Genomic DNA, 27,332 nt, shown 5'->3' with positions numbered 1-27,332 from the left:
GAACAAGCAGTAAGGAACTGCCCTGGAACCATTTTGCACTGCAGCAGCCCATGTTAAGTATAAGGGCCCACCTCTCAGAAAAGAGTTGTCCCTAGAACAGTGACAGACAAGGAGCAGATTGATGTTAAGTACAGAGCACAGGAGTAGAAACAGCAAATGGCCTCTTTAGAGGGACTCACCCGGTTAACAGAGTCCCACTGCCTTATGAAACATTTTATACTGAAAGAACTTAGTTCTTTCTGGTCTGTTATGGAAAGCTTCTGCTGTATTTCACCCCAGGAACACAGGAAGTTAGTTTGACAAGGCAGTTAGTTTCTGTCGCTACCCTGAGTTCAGCTGCACATCTGGTCACACAAAATGCACACGCTAAATGGATGGGTTAAGGACATTCCTTAGGACAAAGGAAAACAAACTATTCCATACTTGTATTCCTATAGACGACAGCTTTCTTTTGGGGATATTCTCCACTTTAGGCTCTTCGCTGGTCAGAGTCCCTTTGTCACTTTTCAAAGTTGCATTTTTCTGAGGTAACTCGGGAGTGTCTCTGGCTGGAGTTACAATGCTCCCCCTCGTCACACTGGGTGTCCTGGTGCTGTCCAAGCTGTCTGAGGAATTGCTGAGTCCTGACTGGCTGGTCACCTCGCTCTTGTGGTCCTGGCTGTCCAGGTAGGTGTCCTGCGCCGATTCAGTGCTGCTCTGCACAGTGACAGAGATGAACGGCTTTGATGTGGTCCGCGGTGGGACAGGAGGTGGAGTCTTTTTATATGCCACTAGGCATGATGAACCTGCAGGAATGGAGGTGGGGAGAACAGAGAATGCAAAAGACAGATTGGGGAGAGAAAAAGAGAGATACAGCAAGAGAGAAAGAAAAAGCAGGTCAGTCACAACATCCAAGAGGAGCCTCCAAGCAGAAGCTGGAGGCAGAAATGCAGAAACAGCCTACAGCCAGCAGCTCACACTGGTAACCCAAACCAAAGCATAAGGGGAAGCAGAAGGCAGAGCCAGAGCTAGCTTGCAAAAGAAGTTAAAAGGAAAACCATGATGTGTGAAAGGCTGGAAATGGAGAAAAGGAATAGAAAAGCCTCCTAAGAATGCTGCAGAGTTTGGCAGGTGTAAGCCTCCACGGTGGGGAATTTTTCTGTGGCTAAACCCTATGTTTTAGTGTCCTAACACAGCCAAGTGTCTCAGTTCTTTGTCCCATCAGTTGACAAGTTTCAGTGTCTGGAGCAGGGTGGTGGTTTTTCCTATAAAAATGGAAAGAAGCCATAAAGTTTGTTAGATGCTGATGGAGCAAACGTTTGTGAAGTACCTTAAAGCCCTGCTGCTATGTGTTAAAGGAAAATATGTCCTCTGCTGGCATTCCAAGTGAACAGCCACTGGATGAGCAGTGCCCACAGTCACTGTAAAAGGGCTCTCTCAATGACTCTCTCTCATTGCCACAGCTATGGCAACTTCTAGGCCAAGTCTTAAGCCCTGTCTTGTACAGTGCAGTGCAGAAACAGCCTGAACAAAGCAACCCTTGATAAGCCATGGCTACACCACCAAAACACAGCACACTCATGCTGCTGCCTTGCCTTACCGTACCAGGGGACTATTATCTATGACAAGCAAGAGCCACTCAAATTGTCAGTGGAGAAAACATATCCCTACAATTAAATACCTAGTCTCCCAGTCCACACAGCCACTGTTCTTCCCCACGGACAGCACTTGGAATGCCAGCTGCCCGGGGTATCCTCACCTAACAGCGAGCCTCTGTGACTCCATGGCACCCAGAACCCAGGTGCTGGAGGGGTGCAGTGGTGGTGCTGGCACGTTTAACAGGAGCACAGCTCAGATTTCCCAGCTGCTGTTTACATCCACAGCACTGTAATTGGGGAAAGGAAATCAATTGCTGTCTGACATTGAACAATGCAGCCAGGCAAAACAAGGGGAGGGCAGCACATGAGCACAGAAAGGCAGCAGTTTCCTGGGGACAATCAGTGGTGTTCAGGGTCAATAAGCTAGATCCAAATTCATCCTTCCACATACCAACAGACAGTATGAATAGTATTTGTGCTGCTCTATATACAGAAGGAAACTGCAGCATCCCTGTCTTGTTCCTCTGGACCCCTTTATGCCATCCAGCTCAGCTGAAGAGCATCACACATTTTGCTAGAAGGAAATTACAGAGTACCAACAAAAAAACCTGCTCCTGTTAATGTACATGTGGTCAAAGGGTTGACTATGGAAGCTGTAAAAACAAGTCTGTGGCTACAAGAAACACTGCAATTGAAACAAAGATCGTAAGCCTTAAAGAACCAGGGATGCTTCGATCAGTGCATTTGCAAATTAATCCCACTGAAGCCCTCTGCAACCATAAACCAGAGACTTTTGACTGTGCAGCAAACCCAGAAGCCACATCTTACAATGGGTTTCAAAAGCAGAAGTCAGGGTAAGCTCACCTAGAGCACTCTGCCCTTCTCCCTCAACACAACTCTGACCTAAGTTTCAGTGTTTCTCATACCTGTGGGAAAAGACAAGGTATTGAGGCAGCCAAGAGCATCCCGGTATTCCTGTAGGACAGAGATGCTCCTGGACCATCGGGGCAGGCAGTGCGCCCTCATGGCTCAGAGGTCAATCCCACCAGTTTGGAGTGTTCCAGTTGCTGACTTACCCCTTTCAAAGGTCTACAGCTCAACAGGGCATGGATCTGCTTTGGAGCTGCTGCAGGTCATAGCCTATTTTAAAATCAGCTTGCGCTATGATGTGGAACACAACCCACATGGGCACTGGAGCAGGTACACACCTTATTCTGCATCACCATCAGCTAAGTTCACTTGCTAACACCAGCCACGCTCCACAAAGGTGCAGAACAACAACAAAATGTGGAAGTTTCACTTCAGCTTCCAGCTTTGCAGCACTAGACTCTTTCTGCTCACAGGATCTTCTAAGGCTTATTTAAGCAAGCTGTTAGAATTCACAGCTGTGCTGGGGAGGATTGATTTTTGAGGCAGGGATGTCTGTTTATAGTCTTCCTTGCATAATTACTTTTAGAAAGCAGTATGCTTCCACATTGCCATCCTGCACGGCTGCTCTCCAGGGCTTAGGCAGTACCCACTGATGCAGCCCCAGCAAAGGAGCTGTGTTTCAGCATTAGCCCAGAGAGCCCTCCCGACCCCTGGGCATGCTGTGATCCTCTCCCTCTGCTTCCTAAGAGCCAGGCATTTGCTTCTTGAAAGCCTAAATGTAGGAGTCATAAAAGAATACTAAATCCAGTGTCACCTTAGGAGGCCTCTGTTCAAACACCACCAGACTGTGCTGACCTCACTGCCTGCCAGCACCAGCGAGATCAGAGCCAAAGTATTTGGGTTCAGATTTAAACATCATAATTGCCCTCAAGTGTGTGTCTAGCATGAAGTGCCCAGTTATTTTGTTGCTGTTGCTGACTCAGTAGAGCCTGGGGATATTTCTGATCATTACAGTGACTTCAAGGACCTATTCAAGCCATCCTTATTCTGGTTAAATTACCTCAAAGGCTCCAAGCCACAGACAGTTGTGAAGGTGAGTCAGGCTGCCCTCAAATGCATTAGCAGGGCTCAGACTGCTGTTACTTCCCTGCATCCCTCCTTTCTCCCTAGGAAGAGATGAACAAATGACGTTTCCTCATGCATAAAGCAATGCGCTCTGAAACAGTCTCTCCTATTACAAGACAACCTCATTTGTCAAGTGAAACAACCCAGTAATCTTGCAGCAAGGGAGAACCACCGTCATTGGCATTATCCCCTCAGAGATTTTGGGCCCATGTTTACCCCAGGGTCTTATGGAAGGAGCTGCATTAAGAGTAGGTTTCAGTAGCAAAGGGAACTGGAACAGCCACATTCCAAGCAGCCTGACCTCTGATTTTCATCAACTCGAAGGACACTTCAAAGTTGAAATTATACCATATCATGGAATGTTTTATTTGTAGAGTCCAAGCAAGTGATCCACAGTTACAATTACCACTGAAGACAATACAGATACTCACTGATTTTTATGAGTTCACAGCAGCCACTTCCAACCTTATTTTTCTGCTAAAGCAGGTTTCTAGCCTTCATGGCCACAGCCAAACAGACAGGCCTCCTCGAACCTGTATCTGGTCTATTTAAAAGCTGTCTGAGCATTCTGCAGATTGAACGTCAAGACCTGCATTAGAGGCACAGGTGAGAAACATACCTGAATTTTATTAGTCAAGAAGTAACAACTATTTCCATCTAGACAAAGATGGGGAATCCCTGTGAAGATGCCACCTCCTGCTCTGAAAGGATTAATGTCTTTAGAGCACCAAAGCAATTTTAGAAGTAGTCTTACGCTGCTTAAACAAAACCACACTCCTGGAAAGCCACATTACATGACTGCATTTCAAGAGACTGTTCATGGAAATGCTATAAATACCCACTCCCTCAGTGCCTTCCCTTCATAAATCTTAGTAGCACTCATCTTTGAAAAGGAAAAAACTCACCTTGATACTACACAGAGAGGTGCCCCACAGGGAAATATGTTACTAAGCTGGGGACGGGCTGTGGACCCTCCTGCCACAATCCTTACTCCACTAAGCTCCAGCCTATACCAGCAGCATCCCAGAGGGAGCAGTTCACCCACCTTACAGCCCAATCTGTGCACTGCCTCCATAGAGACCTACAGAGCAGCCAGCCCAGCAAAACCCTTCTGAAGCTCTCAGATAACCAGGAGGAACATTTTAGCACTTCACCAGCTCCCCACAACCCTCGGGTCTGCTTACTGTACCTGCTGTTTGCTTATAATCACAGAGCTGAGAAGCATAGCCTGGCTTGTGTATAAGTCACACAGAGCATGGTCCAGGTGCTCCTCCCAGGCACCACCACCATTTGTGTTCTCTGGTCACCCATGACTGAGATGCCTTTAGGGTGAACTGTGGCATTAACTAACAGCATTGAGTAACTGTGCTGGGTGGACTGCACAGGGCAGGCAAGGGCAGCAGCGCTCTGCTGCTCAGGAATTCTCATTAGAGACCTGTATCTGTACATTGGGTGTGAGCAGAAGCCTTTAACCAGTGAAGGAAAACCTGAGTACTGGGATCTCTTCACACAAGAGACTTTGCATTTTTCAATGTACCAGAAGTCTGAGCTTCTTGGAGATACTCCAATTTGTAATTCCAAGCGACGTTTGAGCAGAGAAATTGTAAGTACTTACACGCTGAAAATTATTCACTGGGAAGGCCACTTGTAGAAGGTCACAACTTTAAGAGGCATCAGATGCTAGCACCCAAGAATGCTGTGGTTTATCTTGCACTGCTGGCATTCTGATTTGGTCATCTCCCCCTTGCAGCACAGATTCAGCCTTACAGTAAGGACCCAACAGACAACACCAGGCACAGACACTCCCAAACCCATTTGCAGCAACTATTACTGGGGCTTCTATTTGTATCCAAAGAGACACTGAACTTCTCCCCACCCTGTTCAAAGTCATTTTCAGCACAGGTTTTAAAGCATGTTGGAGGCAACTCCACCCCGCTCCACAGCTGTGCATCCAGCAAGCTGTCCATCTGTCCTGTGGGCCTCGGGCAGGGCTCCAGTCCAGCACAGTGCTGTTAAGGAAGCATTCCCTTCTGCTCCCTGCCCAAGATGTTAATTCATTCGCAAGAACCAAGATCCCCACAACCAACCATCCCACCTCAAGAAGTCACTGGGAGGAGAAAACCCATGAGCATGGTCCCAGGAGAAGCAGAACTGCAGCTCTGAGGGTGGGGGTGCCTGATCCCCAGTGACAGGGCCCCCACCAGCCTCTCACCTATGAGCTCATTGCCCATTTACTGGTGGCACACACAGTTTTCCACAAAGGAGATGAAGGGAATGGTCCATCAGTTCAGCGTGCCTTTGCTCTGTACTGGAATCAGGCTGTGCTTATTCCCTCAATGCCCTCGCTAATGAGGGCTAACACTCAATGAGCTTAATACACCAAGAGATGTGAAGCAGCACAGCTAAAGGGACCCAAGCCCACAGAGCACTGTGTGCACCATAGTGCCCAGTCTCTGTACTCCTAAAGCCACTTTCTCTGCAAGTTTTACTTAGGATAATGGCAGCATACACATGAATTTAGGACATAAGTACAAACAAGACATGAATTAGCCAGTGCCACCAGCTCACAGGAGGCTTTCCTTCTCCCTGCCCCACCAGGGGATGTTAACCAACCTGTCCCTCTGCAAAGTGGCAAACGGCATGGACCAGGTTTAGGTGTTTAGAGGAGACACCCTTATAAAGAATGACTGAGAATCCTCCACTTATCCACTTCTACAGCCACATTTAAGTGCACCAAGGGTATTAGCGTTAATCTTCAAGGTGTTTAGGAAAGACAGTGTAATTAGACAGCTCTTATTAGTTTTTCTCCAAGCTAGCAGTTTCTAGAATATCCTGCAGAAGTGAGTTCCACCAGCTCATTATGCACTGCAGGAAATATCCTTCCCATTTGCCATTGCTTTCTGTAACACCACATCACTCAGAGGACGGCATATGCAGATGCTTTAAACTCGCTTCTGTCACTGCAGAAGTCCAGGGAATCTGAACACACCTCCACAAAGTCACACCCAGTCAAAACCATATGGCTAGAAACCATGCAGCACCACTTGGTAAACCAAGTCTCTTCTCATCTATGTCAAAGCTCAGCAGCTTGAGCTTGCTATTTTAGGGGTATTCTGACCACTAAAGCACAAGATCAAGTCATTCCCAAGCACTTGCTCATGTATCAAAGGAGACACATTGCAAGCTTTCAACGTACAGGGTGGAAACCGCATCTTGAGCACAAAGTGCAACAACCCAACTGCTTGCCCTTTCAGAAAGGGGAATTTGCCCATTAGGCAGGGTACAAACAGCACAGTTATTCTGCAGTACTTCCCCACACACCTTCCTTTCAGCCCAGGAACCATCCTCTAAGGCCACCAGAAACCCACCTCACTTTTTGTCCAGGACCCTTCTACAGTTGCAGGAATACAAAGAGCTCCAGTACAGCAGAATTACACCTAAGGCTTTTGGGCATCTGTGCCCACTGACATGAGCTTGGGTCTATGGTGCTTGGGGAACAGCAGGGAGTTTCTGCAGAAACTGCATGGTTGCTGAGGCAATGTTGGCATGTTCCCACCAACAGACACTCATGGAAGCAGCGTGGATGAGTTATCATTACTTAAGTGTACCATTTAAACACTGTTCACAGAAGAGCTGGCCAAGAGGGTGCTGAAAACACTGATGGCAGCCAGCAGCTTGTCAACACAGACTGTGATAACAGGAACAGGCCTGCACTGGTGTCAGCAACAGCCTAGTTCCCCCAGTATAAGTGGGGCTCCTAAAGGACTGCTTCATCCCCAAGACCAGAAGCTGCAGTGATTTCTTAGCCTATTTAGATCATCTAGAAATTGCCACCATTGCTGCTGAAGAACTTCAGGGTAAGAACTGATTTCTCCATCACTTCATTCAGCATCGAGATTTTTATCATAGTTTCCAGTTACTGCATCCCAAATTTTACCTGATCCACACAGGGAACTGCTGGCAGCTGCTATTCCCACTCGCCCACAGGACGATATTCCAGCTGTTTGAGGCATCAGCGATGCCACCAGGCGCAGCAGAGGTGGTTTTGCCAGAACATTATGAAAAACCCTCTCCACACCCAGATGACGAGCAATTCTTTGTAAGCTAAAAACAAACCCCACCCTGTACCCACAGGGCCAGAGAAGCACATGTGTCAGCAGATGAGCAGACAATGCAACATGGCCTCGGTGCAAGGAAGATGGGGAAAGCAGCAGGCTGAACAGATATCTTCCCATGCTTATCCAGCCTAGAAGAACCTAACCCTTAGCCAAGACTGTCTTTCCACTCGGACATTTGCTGCCAGGCAGCCAGCACCCAGGATTTACATCTTCAAAGCTACAATGAGGAGGTTTTAATAGTCAGATCCAATTGAAGCTATTTCCTTCCTTAAGTATGTACAAACCAAGATGTGGCAACATTATGCTAACGCTGAAGAATCAAAGTCAAAATTGCTGGGAAATGGCTGTTGGCTGAGGCACAAGCTTTGCATGTTAGAGAAAGCTGTTCCATATTCACAATTTAACATGGCATTAGTTACAAGATTAAAAAGTATCACATGAACCAACACAGAAAAGGCTAGAGCAGGTTGCTCCCTCCCTTCATTAGCATTACATTTGAGACAGTGGTTAGTGCTGCACCAACCAGAACAGGCAGCACTGCAAACCTCCCATTGATCTGAAGAGGCAAGACAAGTCCTTAGAGCTGGAGCAGGCAATTAAGCAAATATTCCAACCTTCTAATCCTTTTGGGTAGGGTACTCGGAAGCTTTTGAAAGCAGAGCTGTTATCATTGCTTGGATTTCTGAATGCTCCCACATGAACGAACCTATGGGCTCCGCAAAGCTGAGCTGCCTTTCTCACTAGCTAAGCACAGAGGTATGCAAAGAGCAGTGTGTGTCCCCAGTGATGCTGAGCACACTGTTCTCCCACAGGCCAAGAGTGCTCAGCTCTGATTTCTTAAGCATTTCAAATATCACAAGCACTTGCAGAACAATAGTCCCTTCTGCCATCCTCCAAAGGGAAGGGGTTTCCGGAATAAACCCAGCACTTGCTGGAATACTTCATTTCAGGAATCAAGCATGCCAGCTGACAAAGGAGCTACTGTCCAGGCTCCAGCTCTGAAATGAAAGAGCACAACAAATCCTAAGTGGGAACTGAGTCTTCTCCAAGCACATCTGAGGCTCTAATATCTGTGACCTAAATAGCTTCAAGCTACCTACAAGTCATCATCTTTGCAACTCTGTTTGCTTTTACTGGAGGCTCCAAAACACCAAGGTCCTGGTTCACAGTCCTGAAGTCTCTGTAATCATTAAAGTTCAGAGCCCAAACCACCACTTTTCAGCCACAAATATGGGTAGCAGAAGGTCTGGATTCATGTGTGCAGTACCTGTTCACCCACACCCATGTTCATCTGGTCCTCCAGCTTGCAGAACCTGCCATAAAGGTACTCTGAAGATATAAGACTATTAACTAGAAAAGGGACACAAGGGAGAGGCTGGGGAAGAGCCCCACCACATTCATTTAACAGACTCAGTTTATAGGCAGCAAAATGAAGGGCACTGTCTCAGTTACTCTGTTCTCATGCTATTTCATCTGCCACATCACCCTAAAGACCTGTCCTGCTGTTTGGAATTCAGGATCTGGCACGATGTGTCCCTGCCTTCCAAGGAGGGTTAACAGTAAAACCCAGTCTCCATCAAAAGCATTAAATGCCACTGCAGCATCCCTGCTGCTTTCAGGAACCTGCTCAACTGCAGAACAAACTACTTTCCTGCCCTGAAAGCTTGTGCCAGACTTCCTGGCTTCATTTCCCACCTTGCTTATTTATTCCTGTTTCCAAATGAGTGATCTCTCCCTTCGCGCCTTTCAACTTCCCGCTGTACACAGCTCCAGCTACGAAAGAAACATCACCCAAACCAAACGTGGAGATCCTAGAGCTGTTCTGTGGGATATTCCAAAAAGCTTCCTCCCAGGACTCCACTGGAAACACTAAATATCAACAAGCAGGTGAAGCACTGACACTAATGGAAGAGGTTAGTGTGACAGGGTGGGCAGCACAGCTATGCTGCCTTCCTGAAAGAGTGTTTCCTTGATCTCCTGGAGCCAGATGGGCCTCCAGGAGAGGCTGCTAAAGACACACCACCCCAGCTATTCTTTATCCAGACAGTTGTCTATGTATGGCATGAGCAGGCTTTCCACACTGGCTTGTTTAGCCTTGAAAGAAGCCCATCCACAATCTTCTTTTTCCTGCTCATCTTCAGCTTCCTCTCCTGGCACATCCCCCAGTCTCTCAGGGCTGTCAGAGGCACCTGCACTCAAACAGGCAGTGCAAAAATCAGTTGATTGCAAAGCCCCTGCTTCAAACAAGCACAGAATCCTTCTGTCAGTTATGGAGGAACCTAAACAGTAACTAAGCTGGTGCCAGGGATAAAACACAGGACCTGCTGGACTCAGTTTGACAGAAAACATCAGGCACATACCAAAACTAATGTAGCAGCTACAGTGGGATGAGTCCTGCTTCTCATATCAGAAGCTTACTAAAGCTAAAGCTCTGTAAAGCAAATGACAGAGCTTTTTGCTAGAGGTCACAGTATCACAGTATGCTAGAGATTGGAAGGGACCTCGAAAGATCATCTAGTCCAATCCCCCTGCCGGAGCAGGAACACCTAGATAATGTTACACAGGAATGTGTCCAGGCGGGCTTTGAATGTCTCCAGGGAAGGAGACTCCACAACCTCCCTGGGCAGCCTGTTCCAGTGTTCCGTTACCCTCACTGAGAAGAAGTTTCTTCTCAAGTTTAAGTGGAACCTCTTGTGTTCCAGTTTGTACCCATTACCCCTTGTCCTATCATTGTTTGCCACTCCCCAGAGTCACAACCCTACCAAACAGGTACCAGTCCTCTGGAGAATATGACCACAGGTTTCAGCAAGCAGGTGATGGGACTGCTGCTGATCATGTCCATACCCATCTCTTCCCTTTTCCCACAGCCCCTGTCTACAGTCCAAGCATTCAGGCAGCTGACAGAGCACAGAGGTGAAGACAACTCTAACTCATACAGGCACAAAAGTTCTTCCTGCAAGAGCTGGATGGAGCCAACAAGCTCAAACTGTTCCTTGCAGAGACTTGACACAACCAAAGACAAAATAGGTTTGGATAGAACCAGCTCAGACATTCCAAATAGCTCCTGGCAATAAGAAGTCACCTCACAGCAGTGCCTGGAGGTGGCCTGACCTTGCTCCCACACAGACACTAAGTTTATCACCTTACTGATAAATCCCACCTGCATGTTCTTCTGGAAATCCAAACCAGACGCTCTGAAGATCACCCAAGCCTGGAGTTATTTCTCCTCTTGGCCATCTCCCCCTACTTGGCCAGGGAACAATTTTAAGCTTGAAACAAAAGTGCATTCAAGCAGCCACTCCTTGTCCCTGCAGTTGTCCAACACCAAGACTGGCTGTAGGATGAAATTCACAGTAACAGCAGCTTACCCTTCCAGATGAAATGCTGATCTTCGGGTGCAGTGCTTTCCAGGGCAGTCACCAACCCAGCCTTTGCTGTGTTTAGCTCAAAGGGATTGTTGAGGACATAGCTGTGCTGGCTACCCAGCATAGACTGGCACCATGTCAGCCACTCAAGGGTGAGTCCAGCAAGTGCTTTCACCCTATGCGGCCTTACAAAACCAGAACCACCAGACAAAAATGAAGCTGTGATCACAGAGATGCAAATCTAGAGCAGCATTTAATTTGTGGGGCACAGGAAGTTTGGGGTCAAGGACAGCTTATGCAGCAGCAGGCCTCTAAGTGTCTGCTCCAGAGGTTCATTTGCCAGACGGATCCTCCATCAGCCAGAGGAAGATTATGGCAAAGATACACCACGAAGCAGCACCTCCAAAGGAGGGACACAGATGGGATGGAGACTGCTCTGTCCTCAGTACTTCAGTCTGAACCACGGACCTGTCCCTAAGCACATACCCTCAGCTTATACAGGCGATGCTGGGACCACTGTGGTGTGTAAGAGGAGGGCTCAGGGTCACTCCTAATGTCTATGACACCCAGACTGGGAAAGGAGCCAACCCAACCCCTATGCTTTCCTGTAAAGCATTCAAGAAAACATCCAGGCTGTACATGTACCAGAGCTACACCTTCAGAGGAAGACATACCCAGTCAAGTTTCTTGGGTCTTAGCCATTCCAAAAGAGTTAAGACAGAAGTACCAGATACTGACTGAAGATACTTCATGATCATAGTAAGCAACAACACACCACAAAGGTCCATCCCTCAGGGGAAGAAAGCTGCTCAGAAATCTCAGCCAGGGTTGAGATGAAGGTCAGTGGGCAAGGATGACTGTACCAGAAATCTCCTCTGTGCAGCTGCTGGCAGCCAAGCAGGAGAAAGGCTGTGAACCTGCCGTCAGCAAGAGAATGATCCAGCAGGGAAAAGCGCTGTCAAGAAGCTGAAAAAAGGGGGTGTTGAAACTGCTCCCATGGCATAGGTTAATGGAGACCTCGAGTGCACATTGCAAGAATTAGTTTTCCTCTTCAATATATCTAAAGAGGCGACTGTGTTCTCAGCTCTGTCACCACATGACAGCAAAAGTCTCCTTTATCCCCAAACAGCCTTTCAAAGGCCAAAGCCAACCAGAAGAGCTTCTGAAAACAAATTAACAGTCCTGTGGCAAGGCAAGAGGTGGGACAACACCAAGTACATGAGTTTAATTTTCAAGTGTCCGGTTTCTATTGTCATCTAATTGCATCAACCTGGGGAAGAGCTGGAAGTTCTCCCGCTTGCTCCAGCTCTGACTGTGCATTAACCTCCAGTCAGAGTGGTTGGTATGTTCCATCCTTGCAGTAACCCACTTACAGAGCTGTGTGGGGACCATTCCCCCACCACTGACTATGGGGCTGCTGCTCTACCTGCTCTGGTGAGGATCTCAGCACCAGCTGAATGAGAATCATCCTCTTGCTGACTTCCAGGGAGGAAAGCAGAGTGCCTAGGACAGCCCTTCCTACACAAGTGACCATTCCCCATGTGCTAGGGCTAGCGCCTTCAGCACAGTCATCACACCAAGAATGAATGCAATCTTCAGACAGGGATGTAAAGCTGCTCTATTACTGTCCCAGACATCCAGAAGACACAGGATGCCTATGAGATGACAGCAGACAGACACGCTTCATACCAACCAGATAAAGTCCTGAGATGGTGAAAACAACTTTGCATTAAAGCAACAACAGGAAGAGAAGTTCAACCCCCTTTCAGCAACAGATTCAGTTCTTCCATTTTTCTAGCTGTAACCAAGATGCAGATACAGCTGAGGAAACAAAACAGAAACAAGTTACTTGGGATACTGTTTTTAAACAGATGCAAAGCCAGTTATCTACCCATGGGAACGAGAGTGTGAGCAGGCTCCAAGAGGGAGCAGAACACTCACAGGTTATTTAACGGCAAGCTTTGGGCAGCTTGCATCATCTCCATCAGTAAATTTCCATGAGTCTGCAACATCAGCAGCTTATGCTGCAAGACACCTGGAAGAATTTAAGTGCCATCTCCCTTGGGTACCATGGGACGGTTCCCTCCTACTTCAGCTACTAACAGTCACAACCAGGAGGACAGTTAAGAGGAGGTATTGCTACAGCTAACTTAATTACATTAAGTGACAAGAGATCTGACTCAACTGCTATAGAGCCTGGTGCAAGCTACTCCCTGGAGCAGGGATGCCTTATCCCTGGGGAAAGGGTGTTAACAAAACAAGTGAGTCACCTCTCACAGAGCAGGCCACCACTTTGACATAATTTATGCCAGGACAGCCTATGGATTTCAGGATGATCTGTCTGCCCTGGCAGGCTTCATACCAGAGCGACATTTACTTTGGGTGGTTTAAAAGGCTGCATACAACTTGCTCAGGCACCAAAAAAGTAAGAAAACAAGGAACTGAGCAATATGAAAGGCAGGGTCTTCTGCACAAGTTAACATAGCAAGTGTCAGTGTGTATGAGACAGACGACCATGATGGACACCTGTGATGTCAAAGGACACACTGAACATAGAAGCACAATATGCGATGTGCAGCCCAACAGAGGATATGAACTCAGCCACTCTGTGACCACATTGCTCTGTGTGACACGAGTGTTACAACAACAGAGCCAAAGGACAGCAGGAGAGTGCAGAGCTGCGAGCAGAGAAAGCAGTGTTACAGAGGCAGGCCAGAGCCAAAGCCCTTTCCTGCCACCTCCACCTTACAGTGGTTCACGATTCCCCACCACACTGTGCTGAGCAGCCCGAAACTCCAGTTATTGCCCAAGACCACACACTGGGTGGGCACACAGACACTCAGAGGCACACAACTTCTGGGAGTTGTCAACAATGCGTTGGGAAGTTCAGAACCACCATCCAAACTAAAAAAGCCGTTTGGTTTACTGTTTTAAAGACTCCAGCCCCATCTTTCTCTTTGCTCACTTCTGCAGTGATCCTGAGGTATGAGCATGATTTAACGTTAACACAGTTTGATTCTGCACAATCACTGGAAGCCTCTCACTACCACACTGCTACTTCTTTCACCAAGTAGTTACATTCTAGGGTGTTCTGTCCTTTGCCTGTCCAGCCAGATTGCAGCAGTAGCCCTGCCTGTTATGCATGAAGCACTCTGAACACAGATGAAAGCACAAGAACATTTAAAGCTAGAGATGGGTTCCAGTAAGCAAACGATCTTGATGTTCCCAAGTCCAGGATGTTGTCAGAGAATGCACACAGGAATGTAAGGAGAGAACTGCCTTATGGTTTAATTCAGCAGCCCCTGCCTTAGGCTTTGGTTCTTGCATATTAGATGCAAAAAGTTTCAAAACATTAAAGTTTAGTCACATCTTTTAGATTTCACATATACAATGCACATCCTCTATGGATTAGTATCAGAACAGTCATTGTTTCTATTAGTTATGTTTGTGTGAGAGCAGTATAGTGCAAAGAGCAATGGCAAAGAATAATTGCTTCTGAAATTTGAAAGCTATCAGCGTGGTTGTGGTAGGTGTAAGCCAGACTCCATCCCACCATGTTCCGCTGTCATTCTGAGTGTACAGCCCCTTAACAGAGAGGGAGGTTGTCCTGTTGTCTGTCTGAAGGTGCCATGGAAAAAGACAACTGAACCCAAGAGCAAAATGGAAGGTACAACCTGAAACTGCAGGGACATTACACTTTAAAAACCCAAAACCCACAACTAAGTGTAAGCTTCCCTACATCGAGACAACCCATTGTCCCCCTTCCATCCTTCTTCCTGCCAGTGAGTGCTGTTGACATCTCTGTGCAGCCTGACAATGTGCACAACAAGCACTTGCTGCCTCTCAAGGCAAAAAATACAACCACAAACTCCAGACACGAACAGTTTAGCAATTGCACTCCAAGGAGCATGTGCAGACCTGCAATCACAGCACTTGAACTTAGTCATTTCCAGGATCTCTGGGAACAGTGGTCCTGGCACCTAACAGGCTACCAAGTACCAATTCAGATGTGTTATTAAGCAACCTGTTTTCTGGCAGTGTTTAGCAATACTAGGAAAATTCCCTAATCAGACACTCCTTACTAAGGAAATCCACTCATTTTATCAATGAGAGTTCACCATCAAGCCAGCTAAGAAATTTATTCCTAAATCTCATCTATAATGATTCTATAAGAGGCAAAATGAACTCTAGTTTTTAGATACTGGAACATGCTGAAACTGTGGAGACCACAGTTCCCCTATGTACAAGCTGACTGCAGAACATGCAAAGTTCCCCCTTTGGCAGATACCGCTGGACTATTTCTTTCCTACATCTGTGATTGTAGCTCCGTACAAAGCCCAGCTCTGATCTTTACCACTCAGAGATGCAGGAAAACAGCCCACAGAGCTGAGAGCTGCAGCACTTGGTTCACAGCAAGAGACTCCACTAGCAGCCTACTGACTCTGCTCACTGGACCTTGATGCATTACACAAGACAAACTCCAAGACAACACAGCCAGAAGCAGCCACACTCAATCACAAGCAGTGCCAAGGCTGGTGTGCATCAGCTGTGGTATGGATGAACAGGCTCAGAGAACCTCAGTATAAGAGGCCAACTGAACAGCATCCACTGTCCCTTCAAGTTAGAAGGCTGTTAGTAGCTAGAAGCCAGCTGCATGGAGAAAGCAGACCACAGGTCTGTCCTTGTCACAGCACAGCATGAATAGGTTCTCTTAAACCAGCACAGACCTATCCATGAAAGCTTAAGCACAAGTGGTGGCTCCTGGGGACAGAGCAGGAGGTCACACTGCCTCTGTGGCCAGGTGTGCAGGTTTGCAAACTCACTTACTAGCTGTTCACAAGCTGCTTGTAATCCTGCAAGCAGGATTAAGCACCCGTTTTAACACTGTTGAACTGACAGTTCAGATTTCAGCATGAGGAGCTGGTCTGGCAGCGTTATCCAGCTATGCTTCCCTTCCATCTTTAAAGTTTCTCACTGTCGTCCAAACCACAGTGCAGCAAGTCTGCCCAAAATATGCAAATACCACTGACACAGCAGTGATTCACATCCTTGAAGTGTGTCACTACTGGCTGCACAAGGAGAGCTTTAAGACTGAAAGCCAAGTGCCACCCTTGTCCACTTTGTGTTTTCCCTGCAGGTGATAAAGCATCAGTTAGGGGTGCTCCACATGAGCATGCAGAGCCCAGGCAAGCACAGTCCTTGGTTCATCAAAGTGTCTTCCTTCTGCTGAGGTGTTAGAAAACAATGGACAAGACTTAAAGAGCAAATTTAAGTTTAAAGCAAACAGGACTCTCATCTTTTGCCACTCACTGACCAGCAGTTATCAAGAGGTAAAGACACACCAAGAAGAAAGTCCTACTCTTGTCATTCTGAAGCACAGCAGCTTACCACAATGGGGACCTGAGGCTCCCACACATTAAGTAACTTCACTTTTAGTCATTTACTTAAGAGCACCTGCCCTGTAAGTTTGCTTTGGACACAAATCTGTACTTCGTTAACCTCCATCTCTGGTCTGGAGGAGCTCTGTTTCCCTTTGACCAAGTGTACATGGCCACTGCTGCCACAGGATCAGGCAGCTCTAGTTTCAAAGTCTTCATCAGAGATCACACAAACCAAAGCGATTTTCATCTCCAGATGCTGGCTTGCAGGATGCACTCTGTTAACTTGTAATCTGAACAAGCGCTCAGCGTCACAAGCAATTGCTGCTGAAAGAACACCTGGAACTCCAGTGCTGGAAGGATGCCCAGGCAAACTTGTAACAATTTTCCCACCTTATCTTTCAGGCAGGAATGCCACTTCCCTTAACATCTCAGATCTGTTTTGCAGGCTTACCCTTAAGGGCCCACTTGCTCTTCCCTGGTAAGTTGGATGCTACTCACCATCCTATAGATGACCACCTTCGACAAAGGTATCTTTTAAAACTGGTTTGAATGACAGGTACATGCCCTTACATCTGAATTCCAGAGAACGAAGGAGAAGAGCACATTCATTTGCAGGACATTAGGTTTGATGTTTCTCTTCCCATCCTCAAGTACTCAGCCTACCTTGGCTAGCACCTCAGTGGTTTGTTCTGCAAGTGCATCATTACAGATGTCAACCAAGCCAGCCTGAGGGACTCAAGAAACCTGCAAGTACTGCAGGAAGGAACCTGGCAGTGGAGATCATACGGTGGTCAGATTATCTGATGCACATTTGGCATTCAAGCCTGCCAAAAGTCATCACTGGCAGAAGAACAGAGCAACTGAGAATATCAGACCATGGACTCATCCTCAGAATTATGCCCAGTTCAACCCCCCAGGGCACAAGCAAGTTTGGGGGATAAGGAATTCCAAGCAGAGTCTTATTGTGAAAGAACACGAAATTTCACAGCAACTTGCTCATGCAATAAAGGGATTTGTTGGTGTTAACAGTGTTTAGACCAGCCCACAAGTCGAAGGCTTGTCTTAGAAGGACTAGCTTCCTTCTAGGAAGCAACCTATTCATAGCCTTTAATGGAAACTCCCAAATACTTTGGAATTTGCTGATTTGCTGTATTAAGGGAAGCTTCATTTTACCCTTCCCATAGATAAGGTAGTTTTCTACACACACGGAAAACTGAAAGCATGCTAAAAATATACCTAAACTTGCAAACCATGCATCATTTGTAAATGAGCTTTTAACTCTTCTTGAATGAAAACTGCCTCCCAACTAATAAATATCCTAAATCATTTCAATCCTAGACCTTTCTGCATTCATTTTCTCCTCTACAGTAACTCTAGTGCTAGAAGTCTTTAAGAGTCAGGTAGCCTTGGTGTGGGCTGCCTGTAGCAATCAGTGACCAGTGTTAGAAGAGAACTAAAACGTTTCCTGCCCTGTACAGCTTTTAACCAGTGTTGGTTATAAAGCAGGGTTAGCATCTCTGGCCAGACAGGTAGCTAATTTAAGATCAACAGCGCTACAAATAAACATGATTCAAATGCAATTGGTCTTTCAGTCACATCTGCTCCCTAAGCAGGACAATTATCAAAGGTTCTAAGGGAACAGACAAAGTGAAATACATTTTGTCTTCATGCTATGAGCTGCTCTAGCCTTTCATCTTAAAAGCCCAGCAGTCCCCAAGATAAATTAAGAAGAGGAGTCTGTCAGCAGAACTGCTGAAAACCAGTTTTGATCCTTGCAGGAAAACAGCCAGGAATTTCTCTTGCCCTGAAAAAGTCAGCTCGTTTCAGCTTCCATATTCCATGAAATTTTATCTCTTTTGTCTGAATACAAGGATGCCTAAAACAAGGAAGGCACAAGGGAGAAGATGTACTATTGTGCTTGCCAAGCAAGTGCCAGCCTTGATAGATTACACTCAGAGCAGCCCAAGCCAAAGCGTGCAGGTGCAGTGCACGAGGTTCCTGCTGAGGGGGGGCAGCACCCAGCAGTGTGAGAGCTCCAGATACACCCCACAAACAGGGACAAATCCAAATGCCTCCTCCCTAATATCAGACTAATACAGACAGAAATGTTAAAGACTACATGCTTTTCTGTGATAGCCAAGACAAAGCCCCTTTATCAAAAGAGGCAAACTGGAAAGCATTAGCTACCTGCTTACTAAGCTGGGCACTGGAGAGCATCCTGCCTCCCATGAGTTAGTATTTGAGCAGGCTGTTACAGCTCAAGACACAGCATCAAGCACACTGTGCCATACTCTCAAAGAGACCCCTTAAAGAAAATGGATAAAGCTGAGGACTAATGCATGGGAGAGATCCCACAGAGCAAAACCCAGCCTTTGCAGTGATGAGTTTCAGGAAATAGGCAGCAAGTTCCCAGCATTTTAGCAAAGAGCAGAATTAAGCCAAGAAAGAAGCCCAATTCTCTGCTATGTTACCATCTCAGAGCTCGTACATGAGGTCATACAAGTCAAATGCTGTTGGCTTTCACCATCTCATCTCATAGCTCTCAGCAGCCCAGTTAACCCCATTATCTGTTTAAATATTCCCACAGTGGGAGCAACTGCCTCAGAAGCGTTGGGAAGGCAAGAGAGCCCAAAATATTCCTCAAACTGCCACCCTGGTGACACATCAGCCTCTCTGACTGATGGCAGGGCTAGACAGACAGGCTCAGTACACCTGGTACCCAGCCACAGGAGCTGGAACCCGTCCTGGTGTGACTGGAATGCAGCTGAGTGGGTACCTGGGTTTGTAGCCTCACAACTGGTTGTTAACAGGGCTCAAGTGAAGCAGCACAGCAATAACTGGAGACTGTGGGCTTCCTGCCATGTATTTATTTCAAGTAAGTGAGCTCACAAGAGACAGGGCAGTGAAAGTAGTTTCAAGAAAGTGGTTATATTACACCTCTTCCATCGTTGCTTCTGAAGCAACAGCCTTAAAATCACAGCTGTAATTTAAGCTCATTTAAAAGCTCTATACCCCTGAAACCTATTGTGCTCCCAGCTATTGATTATCAGGCTGGATGGGATGAGGTGAATATTAGGAATTGCCTCCCAGCCGCTTCTCAGTGATGCTGCAGCTTGTGACATCAGATCATCTCCATGGTGACAGAGTAACCCTGATTAATCCAAACAGGAGGAGGCCAATTAGAACAAGAAAGCTCTTTTGTGGTTGGAAGCATAGTAACTGACAGAAATAAGAGAAGCTGTTGTAGAAGTACGTCATTCCACAATAAAAACCTTACTTTTAAGTTTGCTAGGTGAGCCTAAAACCCCCAAAGCATGGCCAAGTATAAAAAGAATCCCTTCCAGCCTGGAAAACCCATGATATCTTTCCCAGCACAGCCTGTTCTTTAGTGCTGGAATCTACCTAGATCATTTTTCCTCCCCACTCACGACAAGTTCTCCTTTCCATTGTAGCCTGCCCACATGTTTAGGAGGCTTCTCAGCCCACCACACTCAAGTAAAGCTCTCAAGTGCCTTTCAGCTTGCTACAATTAGCATCACATGCATGTGTGTGTGGGGGAAGAGACAAAAGAAACCAACCCAAGACCACTGATCCACAGTGACTCATGCCAGCTAACACTCCACCTTCAAGGATTATTAAGCACACTCGGGATTTGAAATAGGTCATATGAACAAGATCTGGACCCTCTACTTACCTAAGTCATACATATTGTTTTCAACCTGCAAATCAATAACGGGCACAGAAGAGCAGTCTCTGCTAGTGTAACTTATATTGTTACCGTGCTGCTGAGGACATGTTAAGCCAAACCTGGCTCCCTGACTGATCTCCACTCCCCACCCTATAGCACCTGTTAGTCAGGCAGCACTTGCTGCAGTCCCAGAGCTGTTCTGCTCCTCTTCTGCAATTCAATGGGGAAGAAAGGCATGAAAGACAGAGGTCCCTAATATTGGGCATGCAGAGTCTGGGCAGTCATCAGGTTTTGTGGTAAGGGGCACAGCTGGCTAAAACTCTAACTGAGCCAACTTGAAAAGAAGTGATGCTGAAAAGCATCACACCATGCGAATTCACATAAAGCAGATATAACAGATGTACCCTCAGCTGTGGCAGCAGCAGCTCTCAGTCATAAGAGTATTCATACACTACACATCTACAGGCTCCTACTTCAGTCTGCTAAATTACTTCACACACAACTGCAGGGCTTGCGTTAAGGCATTAGCAGTGACCAGGGTTACTGTCAGGATCCACCAAGCCATCCCATGGCACGCTTCTGAGGAACGGGACAACAGGACTTCCTCAAATCACTGCCACCACATGCTCACATTCCCGCACACCTCCTGCTGCAGGACAGCACCCAAGCAGCTCCAGCTTTCGCAAGCTACATTTCTACTCTCCAAATAGGCTTTATCTCACTTTTCTTCAGTTCATTCTGGCCTGCTGTTCCTGGTACATGGGCTCATTCACCCAGAACCGCAATCACATCCACCTGCTGTCTGAACATACCATCACTCTTACCCAAAGTGTGTTGCCTAACAAAGCAAGAGCTCAGAGAGAGCAGTAAACATGATTTTCTGTTTGAGCCAGGCCTTGCAGCACTAAGAAGACATCAGCTGCAGAAGGGAAAGAAACCTGAGGGAAGCAGAAATAACAACCCTGGCAATAACCAGCCTCTAAAGTTATTTTTAGAGCTGCCTCCTCCAGCACCCAAGATATTCAGAGCCCTGAAACAAATAAATCAAAGGTAAGCTCACAAACAGCAGTGCCAGAAGAAAGCAGACAGTGCTTCAAAGTTTACCGGTGTCACAACACCTGCAGCCCAAATGGCTGGCCCCATTCTGTCCTTTGATTTGAGGCGGCCTCATTAGTCTGATCTCTTTGCTCCATCACAGCAAGCTCATGGAACTTCAACTCCACTGCAGCTGCGTGCTGGGGAAGCTGCTGTAGAAGGCACAACTGCTCTGGGGCCGTGGAGGGACATCATCCACTGCTATCGGGGACTGGGCACAGCAGTTTGAAGAGGGGAAAAGCGAGGCACCTCATCCCTGCCCGTTACAACTTGCTGTATTTAATACCCAAAGTACAGGCTGGGGAGCGCTCCCCTGCAGGCCTGGCAACCCGCTGCCCCTCCAGCCCGGCCAGCTCCCCAGGCACAGCGGGCCGAGCAGGAGGGGCCGCACCGCTTCCCCCGCCGCCGGTGTCACTCACCGGAGCAGCGGCCCCGCTCCGCCGTGAGCGAGGCTGGAACCGCCCGTGCGGGGCCCGGGCCGGCCGCGGGGTCAGCGCAAGAGCCGCAGTCACCGCAGCGGCCCCGGCTCAGCGCTCCCGGCCCGGCCCCGCGCCGGCAGCGGGGCCCTGGAACAGGAGCAGGCCCAGGACCCGGGCCCGGCCGCTTACCTCGCCCTACGGCCTGCTGCAAAGAGCGGCGGCCGCAAAGCGCGGGCGGCGTTGAGCGAAGCGGCGAGGGCCCGGGCCTCGGGGGCTGCCGCCGCCCTGAGACCGGGCCGGGCCCGCTTCGGGACACAGGAGGGAGGGAGGGCAGGGCCGGCAGCGCGGCCGGGTCAACCACAGGCTTCCGCGGACGCCGCAGGGGCGGGACGCTCTGTCACCGGTCCAAGCAGCCGTGAGAAACCCCCTTGGAGGCCCCTCACGCCTGCCCCGGGCATCTCCCCGCTGCACCCCGGCACTGCTCCTGCTCGCTGCCGCCCACCCCGCAGCCCGCACACAACGTGCACTGCCTCCCTTTTCGTAGGATCACGGCCTGCTTTGTGTTGGAAGTGACCTTAAAGCTCACCCAGCTCCAGCCCCTGCCACGGGCAGGGACAGCTTCCACTGGAGCAGCTTGCTCCAAGCCCCTGTGTCCAACCTGGCCTTGAACACTGCCAGGGATGGGGCAGCCACAGCTTCTCTTAACCTTGCAGACCAGGCAGTCCTGATGCCACACTGACTCTGTCCCCTAAAGCACTACGAAAAGGGGTTAAAGCATCCCACAGCCAAAAGCCGGGGATGCCCCAGCCGCTGCCCGCAGTGAACAAGCAGATCAGGTGAAACAGACCTGCCACAGCCAGGCCATCCACTGAAAGCACACACAGCAGCACGCACATCCTGCACAGCTGACAGGGAACAACGTCTGCACCAGCAGCTACACAGGCAACACAACTGAAGACATCTATACAAGCTTTTTCTTTCCCTTCCACCACAGAGCCGATTTCGCCCCATCAGCCCAATTCAGTGTTTGACTTTAGCACGAATGACTCCTGAGTGAGCAGGGCTGCAAGATCCTTCTTTGGAAGCCTCCTCTTAGCAACCCAGAGGATTCTGAGCACTCATCTCCAGTGAGCACGTTCACAGAGCAGCGATAAAAGCTAATGTGCGGTGTATTACCACTATTAGCAGCAGCAGCCTCCAGAATGCCCTAGAAGACTGGAGGGTGGCAGTGAGATGCGGACACTGGAGCCTGGTGCCAAGCACAAAGGTTGGCAGCAGCAGCTCCGTGGCTGAAGGAACAGGCTGCACTCAGGATTCCCCAGCTCAAAGCCTTGCCTTTCTCACACTGCAAACTTCAGGTTCACTGAAACTCAGTGATTTCAAAGCAAAGCAGCTACTTTGTCCAGGACCAGAGCTAAGGAGGTGCAATCGCTTTCCAGCACTCTTATTTCCAAGGGATCAGAATAAGCACCTGCTCAGGCACTGGGAAAAGCTCTCCAGCTCTATTCTACTAGTACCCACCTCCCCAAAGCCACCTTCTCCCTGTAAAGTCCCAGTCCGCGCTGCACAAGGCTGGGCACTGCACCAGCTCTGCATCACCAGGGAGCTTGCTTTGCTCAGTAGCACTGCTGAGGCGCCAGAATTCCCAGCCCAGGACTGCTGCTGGAGCAGCAGGTCAGACAAGAACACACTGGTCATCATTCAACAGAGCACACCAAAGCCTGGAAGAGTTCCTGGACAGAAACGTCATGACTCAGGACCCCATGTTTGGGCCAAGCTGAGAGACAGAAAAGCCTCAGGGTTCAAATGAGGAAGGCTTCCTGACAAAGCCACTGCTCAAGTGACCTTACAAGAGGCAAAGAGAGCAGTGCTGCAGCAGTGGGCTGGCTCACAAGCTGCCCCAACACACATTGCTCTCCTAGCACAGCTCCTAACGCAGGCCTTTAGCAGAGGGTCCAGGGATTCCCCTGGGGACAACTCCACAGTATCCTTTGGTTCACCTTCTAGCTTCAGACACAGGTAACTGTCTTATGAACTGTCCTATGTAGGAAGCCTACGGAGGATGTAATATCCATGCTTTAGCTTTCCAATTTTAGCTTTCAATTTAATGCAGCTGTAGATACACCCACCCTCATGTATCCACAGTTTTAGTCTTGAGCACAGCAAATTCCCTGCTGGGGCTCCTTCTAGTCAGATCCTCAACTACTCCCAGAATATAAGAAACAAGAAAAATAGATTTTAGAAGTTTGACTACTCTTACAACAAGAACTTGCAATAAAAATTCCCTTTTATCAACCCTTAAATACCTTCCAGCTTTCATCAAATATCTCCTTGCACTATGACAGCACCTCAGTAAAGGCATATACAACTTCTAATCTTTAATTCCAGCTCTGAAAGACTTGCACCACAGGTAAGAATCTATAAGTAAGGACCTTTGAAACATTCACCACTCAAGTTTCTTGTCCAACTTCAAACTGGAGAGACAACACAGTTGCTTAAGCTTTGATCTCTCAGAACTAGGTTGAGAAGAAAAGATCATTACAGTGAAACCTGGATGTCTTAATGAAGAGCACCAAATCAGATACACAAGACTGATGATCAGCGTGTCCTTAATGTAAATACTAGTGCAAGTGTTTAAAACGTCTGCATCTTTACATTATTCCCCTTTTGAGCACTGCTATCTGGTGCAGCAAGCTACAGCCTGTCTCAAGCAAGTCCCTTTTAAAGAGACTGACTGCATTTTCTTGGTGTTACCAGGGCAGACAAACATAACCCCAGAGAGCCTGTAGAGCTGTGAGAATAACCAGGTTCCTGTGTGCACCTCCTCCTATGATGAGGCAGCAGCAGGCAGGCTGCAGCACTCACATAGGTACTGGACATCCTCCTTGCACCCCAGTAGGTACATGTGCACCTCCATGCCTTTACTGGCAGTTTCACAACACAGACCAAGCCCACCACCAAGAACCCCAGGGGGAAGTAGGAGATGATCAGAACCCAGCTGTCTTCTTTCACAGTATTGAAATGCTATTGAAATTGGGAAGAGGCCTGATAACACATAGCCCACAGCCCTGTCCTCTACAGGAATCAGCCCCTGGTCTGGGGGACCACTGCTTCCCCCGACTGCTTGTCACCTACCCTCCAGAGCAGACTAACAGCCCACACTGTGCAATGTAGACACAGGTACTGCCCTACCATATGCTGCCCATAAAACTGGAGATCAGACTCTCATGGGCAGATGTACCTGCACAGCCAGCTCACTGTTTTCAGTGGACATTGCAAATGCTTTTGAAATGGTGCCTTTTGAATTTACAATCCACGCCCCATCAGACCAGAGAAGTGAAGCACAGGGCTAAAGCCCAGATCAGGACTTCAGCCACTGCTTCTCCAGCGGACAGAAGGCTGAGTTAGTGTGTGACCATCTGCACAAAGAACCAGCAACTCATTAATTTTGCAAGACAAATTGAAGAGGACAGAACCCCCACTCCTCTCATTAACTAACCCATCTGCAAACAGTTTAACTTCCACTTGTTTAAAGGCAGCTCATATCAAACACTTCAGTGTCATTTTGTGCCCCCCCTTCTTCCTCTCTCCAGGTGGCAGCCTGGCATGGAGACCAGGAGAGAAGGGAAGGATAAACTCATTCTTTTGTGAGCTCTTCCAGAGGGACTCAAATTCCCCATTCTCAACCTCAAACCCAACTACAGCCTTCACAGGACTTGATCCGACAGCCTGAACATTAATCACCTTTCAAAGCCAACAGCAATCATACTTAGTATTTCTCCCCTCCCTTCTTAAATCTGCTCTGATAGGAAAACACACTGATGACTTTTCACTGCAGAAATTAAAGTGGATTTTTCTTGAGCTGGGCCACATGCCCGTACAGCCTTAATCCTTCCAGCTCACATATGTCACTGTAACTTCCACCGCACTGAATCCAATTATGCATCCTCAATCCACTAAATATTTGAGGCTGTTTGCACAGGTTATCCAGAGCAAAAGTATCAGGTGAGGAGGTAAACCATGCCCTGGTGCAGCACAGCTTTGCCACCTGGCTTCTGCAGGAAGGTGGGTAGTGTGGGGTTGTGGTAGGGAAATTAAGTGTCACAGAGTGACTTTTACAGGCTCTGGTGAATAGTTCAGTCTGGACTCAAACAGGGAGGATCTATACAGGAGACAAGAACTGACATACAGTTATTTGTAAGTGCCTGGTGGTTAGCAGTTATCCATTAAATGCTTTTTAAATTATATTGCTCTGGCAGCATGCACAGCTACGAATGAGCTCACGGAGCAGCAGGTCTCCCATGCATTACACATCAGGCTGGAGCAGCGGATGAATAACCTTGAGCTAAGTAGTCAGAAGCGTCCACAAATGTAAACTGCATGCACACATTAAGCAACCGAGTATCCAACTACTGACTCACACACAGCTGCGAAGCGAAATGCAAGCTCTCCCAGCAGCTGACTATGTTTGCCCCGTCAGCTACAGGGCTGGGACACCAGCTATAGCCTATCAAGTTCCACAAAGGTACCTGTTGGCCTCAGAACCCTCCGTGGTTTATGCAACCCCACCATATTCTTCATATTCTCCATATAGTCAAGTCATATATAACAGAAACCAACGTTACCACCTGTACTAATAAGGACCTGGCAGGGGCTGCACAGGGTCATCCTGTCCTTCCAGACCTGGCACACAGCATCATAGTTATGCCTCAGCACTTCAAGGGCTAAGTTACAGATCCCAGGGCCCTCAGCTATACCAAGAACTCCTACGCTGCCACTACAGAAGTGGAATAGAAATAGAAAGCCATAGCTGCAAAAATAGCATATAGCAGCTTCGCACTTGCACCTTAAAGATGAGCTTTTAGGTTTTCCATGACTGCAACACATCTCATCCTTCAGATAACCTCCTTCTGAATACCTGGTACCCCTGCAGAGCACACTCATGTAAATTATCTTACTCTAAAAGACAAGCAGGCTAATTCTGATCACTAGGCAGGCTTGCTTTTCTCTGCACGTTCAGGAATGTGTAACTTCATAGCACCAAATTCCTGTTGGAAGAGCAATTACCAGCTAAGTAATTTGGACCCTCTGGAGTCAAGTCTGCCAACTTACACGACTTGGCAATCTGGCTTGTTATCATCCCACATGATCGGAATTTATTTTCGGATCCAATGCCACATGCTGTGGGGTTTTTTTTTTCCTTCCCCTTTTCTTCCCTTCCTCCCCCAAGTGGCAAGGTACAGCCTGGGATTGAGAGATCCTAATTCCTGTCTCAAACACACATCTGCATGACCTGAGGTCAAGCTCCATACATTTGCAGAGCAGTATTAGTCCTACCAACAGCATCCTGGAAATGATCCCACCTTTCTGAACCTCTTAATGAGGACTGGAGGAGGAATTAAGAGTTACACTGACTTACTGGTCAAAACCAACTGCACACATCACCCGAGCTACACCTGCAATGAGATTCAGAGCCATTCCACCTGAACTCTTGGGCCAGGGTAAAGGCAGCTCCAAGCCGGGCTGCACCACCAGGTACCTTCTGCCACGAGCTGTTCTCATAGGCAAAGGAAACGGACTTTTCAGTCCTGCTCTGGCCAGGGGATGCCAGTTTGCTGCGCTGCTAAATGTCAGCCTCCACACTGAAGACAATAAACGCCCCTTTCTTCTCGAGGCGAGGGAGAACCCCACCAC

The 27,332-nt window shown here is 47.9% G+C and overlaps 1 protein-coding gene across 8 annotated transcripts in view; it reads right to left on the bottom strand.

Moving 5' to 3' along the window:
- The window catches only part of DLGAP4 (DLG associated protein 4), a 128,884-nt gene that overhangs the window by 7,745 nt on the left and 93,807 nt on the right, over positions 1–27,332 (bottom strand). For 7 of the 8 annotated variants that reach the window (XM_062642184.1, XM_062642187.1, XM_062642186.1 and 4 more), the window contains one exon: positions 424–785. In XM_062642184.1, the coding sequence (XP_062498168.1) occupies positions 424–785 (362 nt within the window). Of the gene's footprint in view, positions 1–423; positions 786–27,332 lie in introns of those variants that run through there. The other variant, XM_062642191.1, reaches the window with a different exon arrangement.

This window comes from Pezoporus occidentalis, unplaced genomic scaffold, assembly GCF_034315485.1.
Source record: "Pezoporus occidentalis ecotype Australia unplaced genomic scaffold, CSIRO_AGI_Poc_V1 ctg70, whole genome shotgun sequence".
In the NCBI taxonomy this organism is placed as follows: Eukaryota; Metazoa; Chordata; class Aves; order Psittaciformes; family Psittacidae; genus Pezoporus; species Pezoporus occidentalis.
Note: the sequence above shows the minus strand (reverse complement) of the source record. Positions and strands in the feature narration are given on the sequence as shown.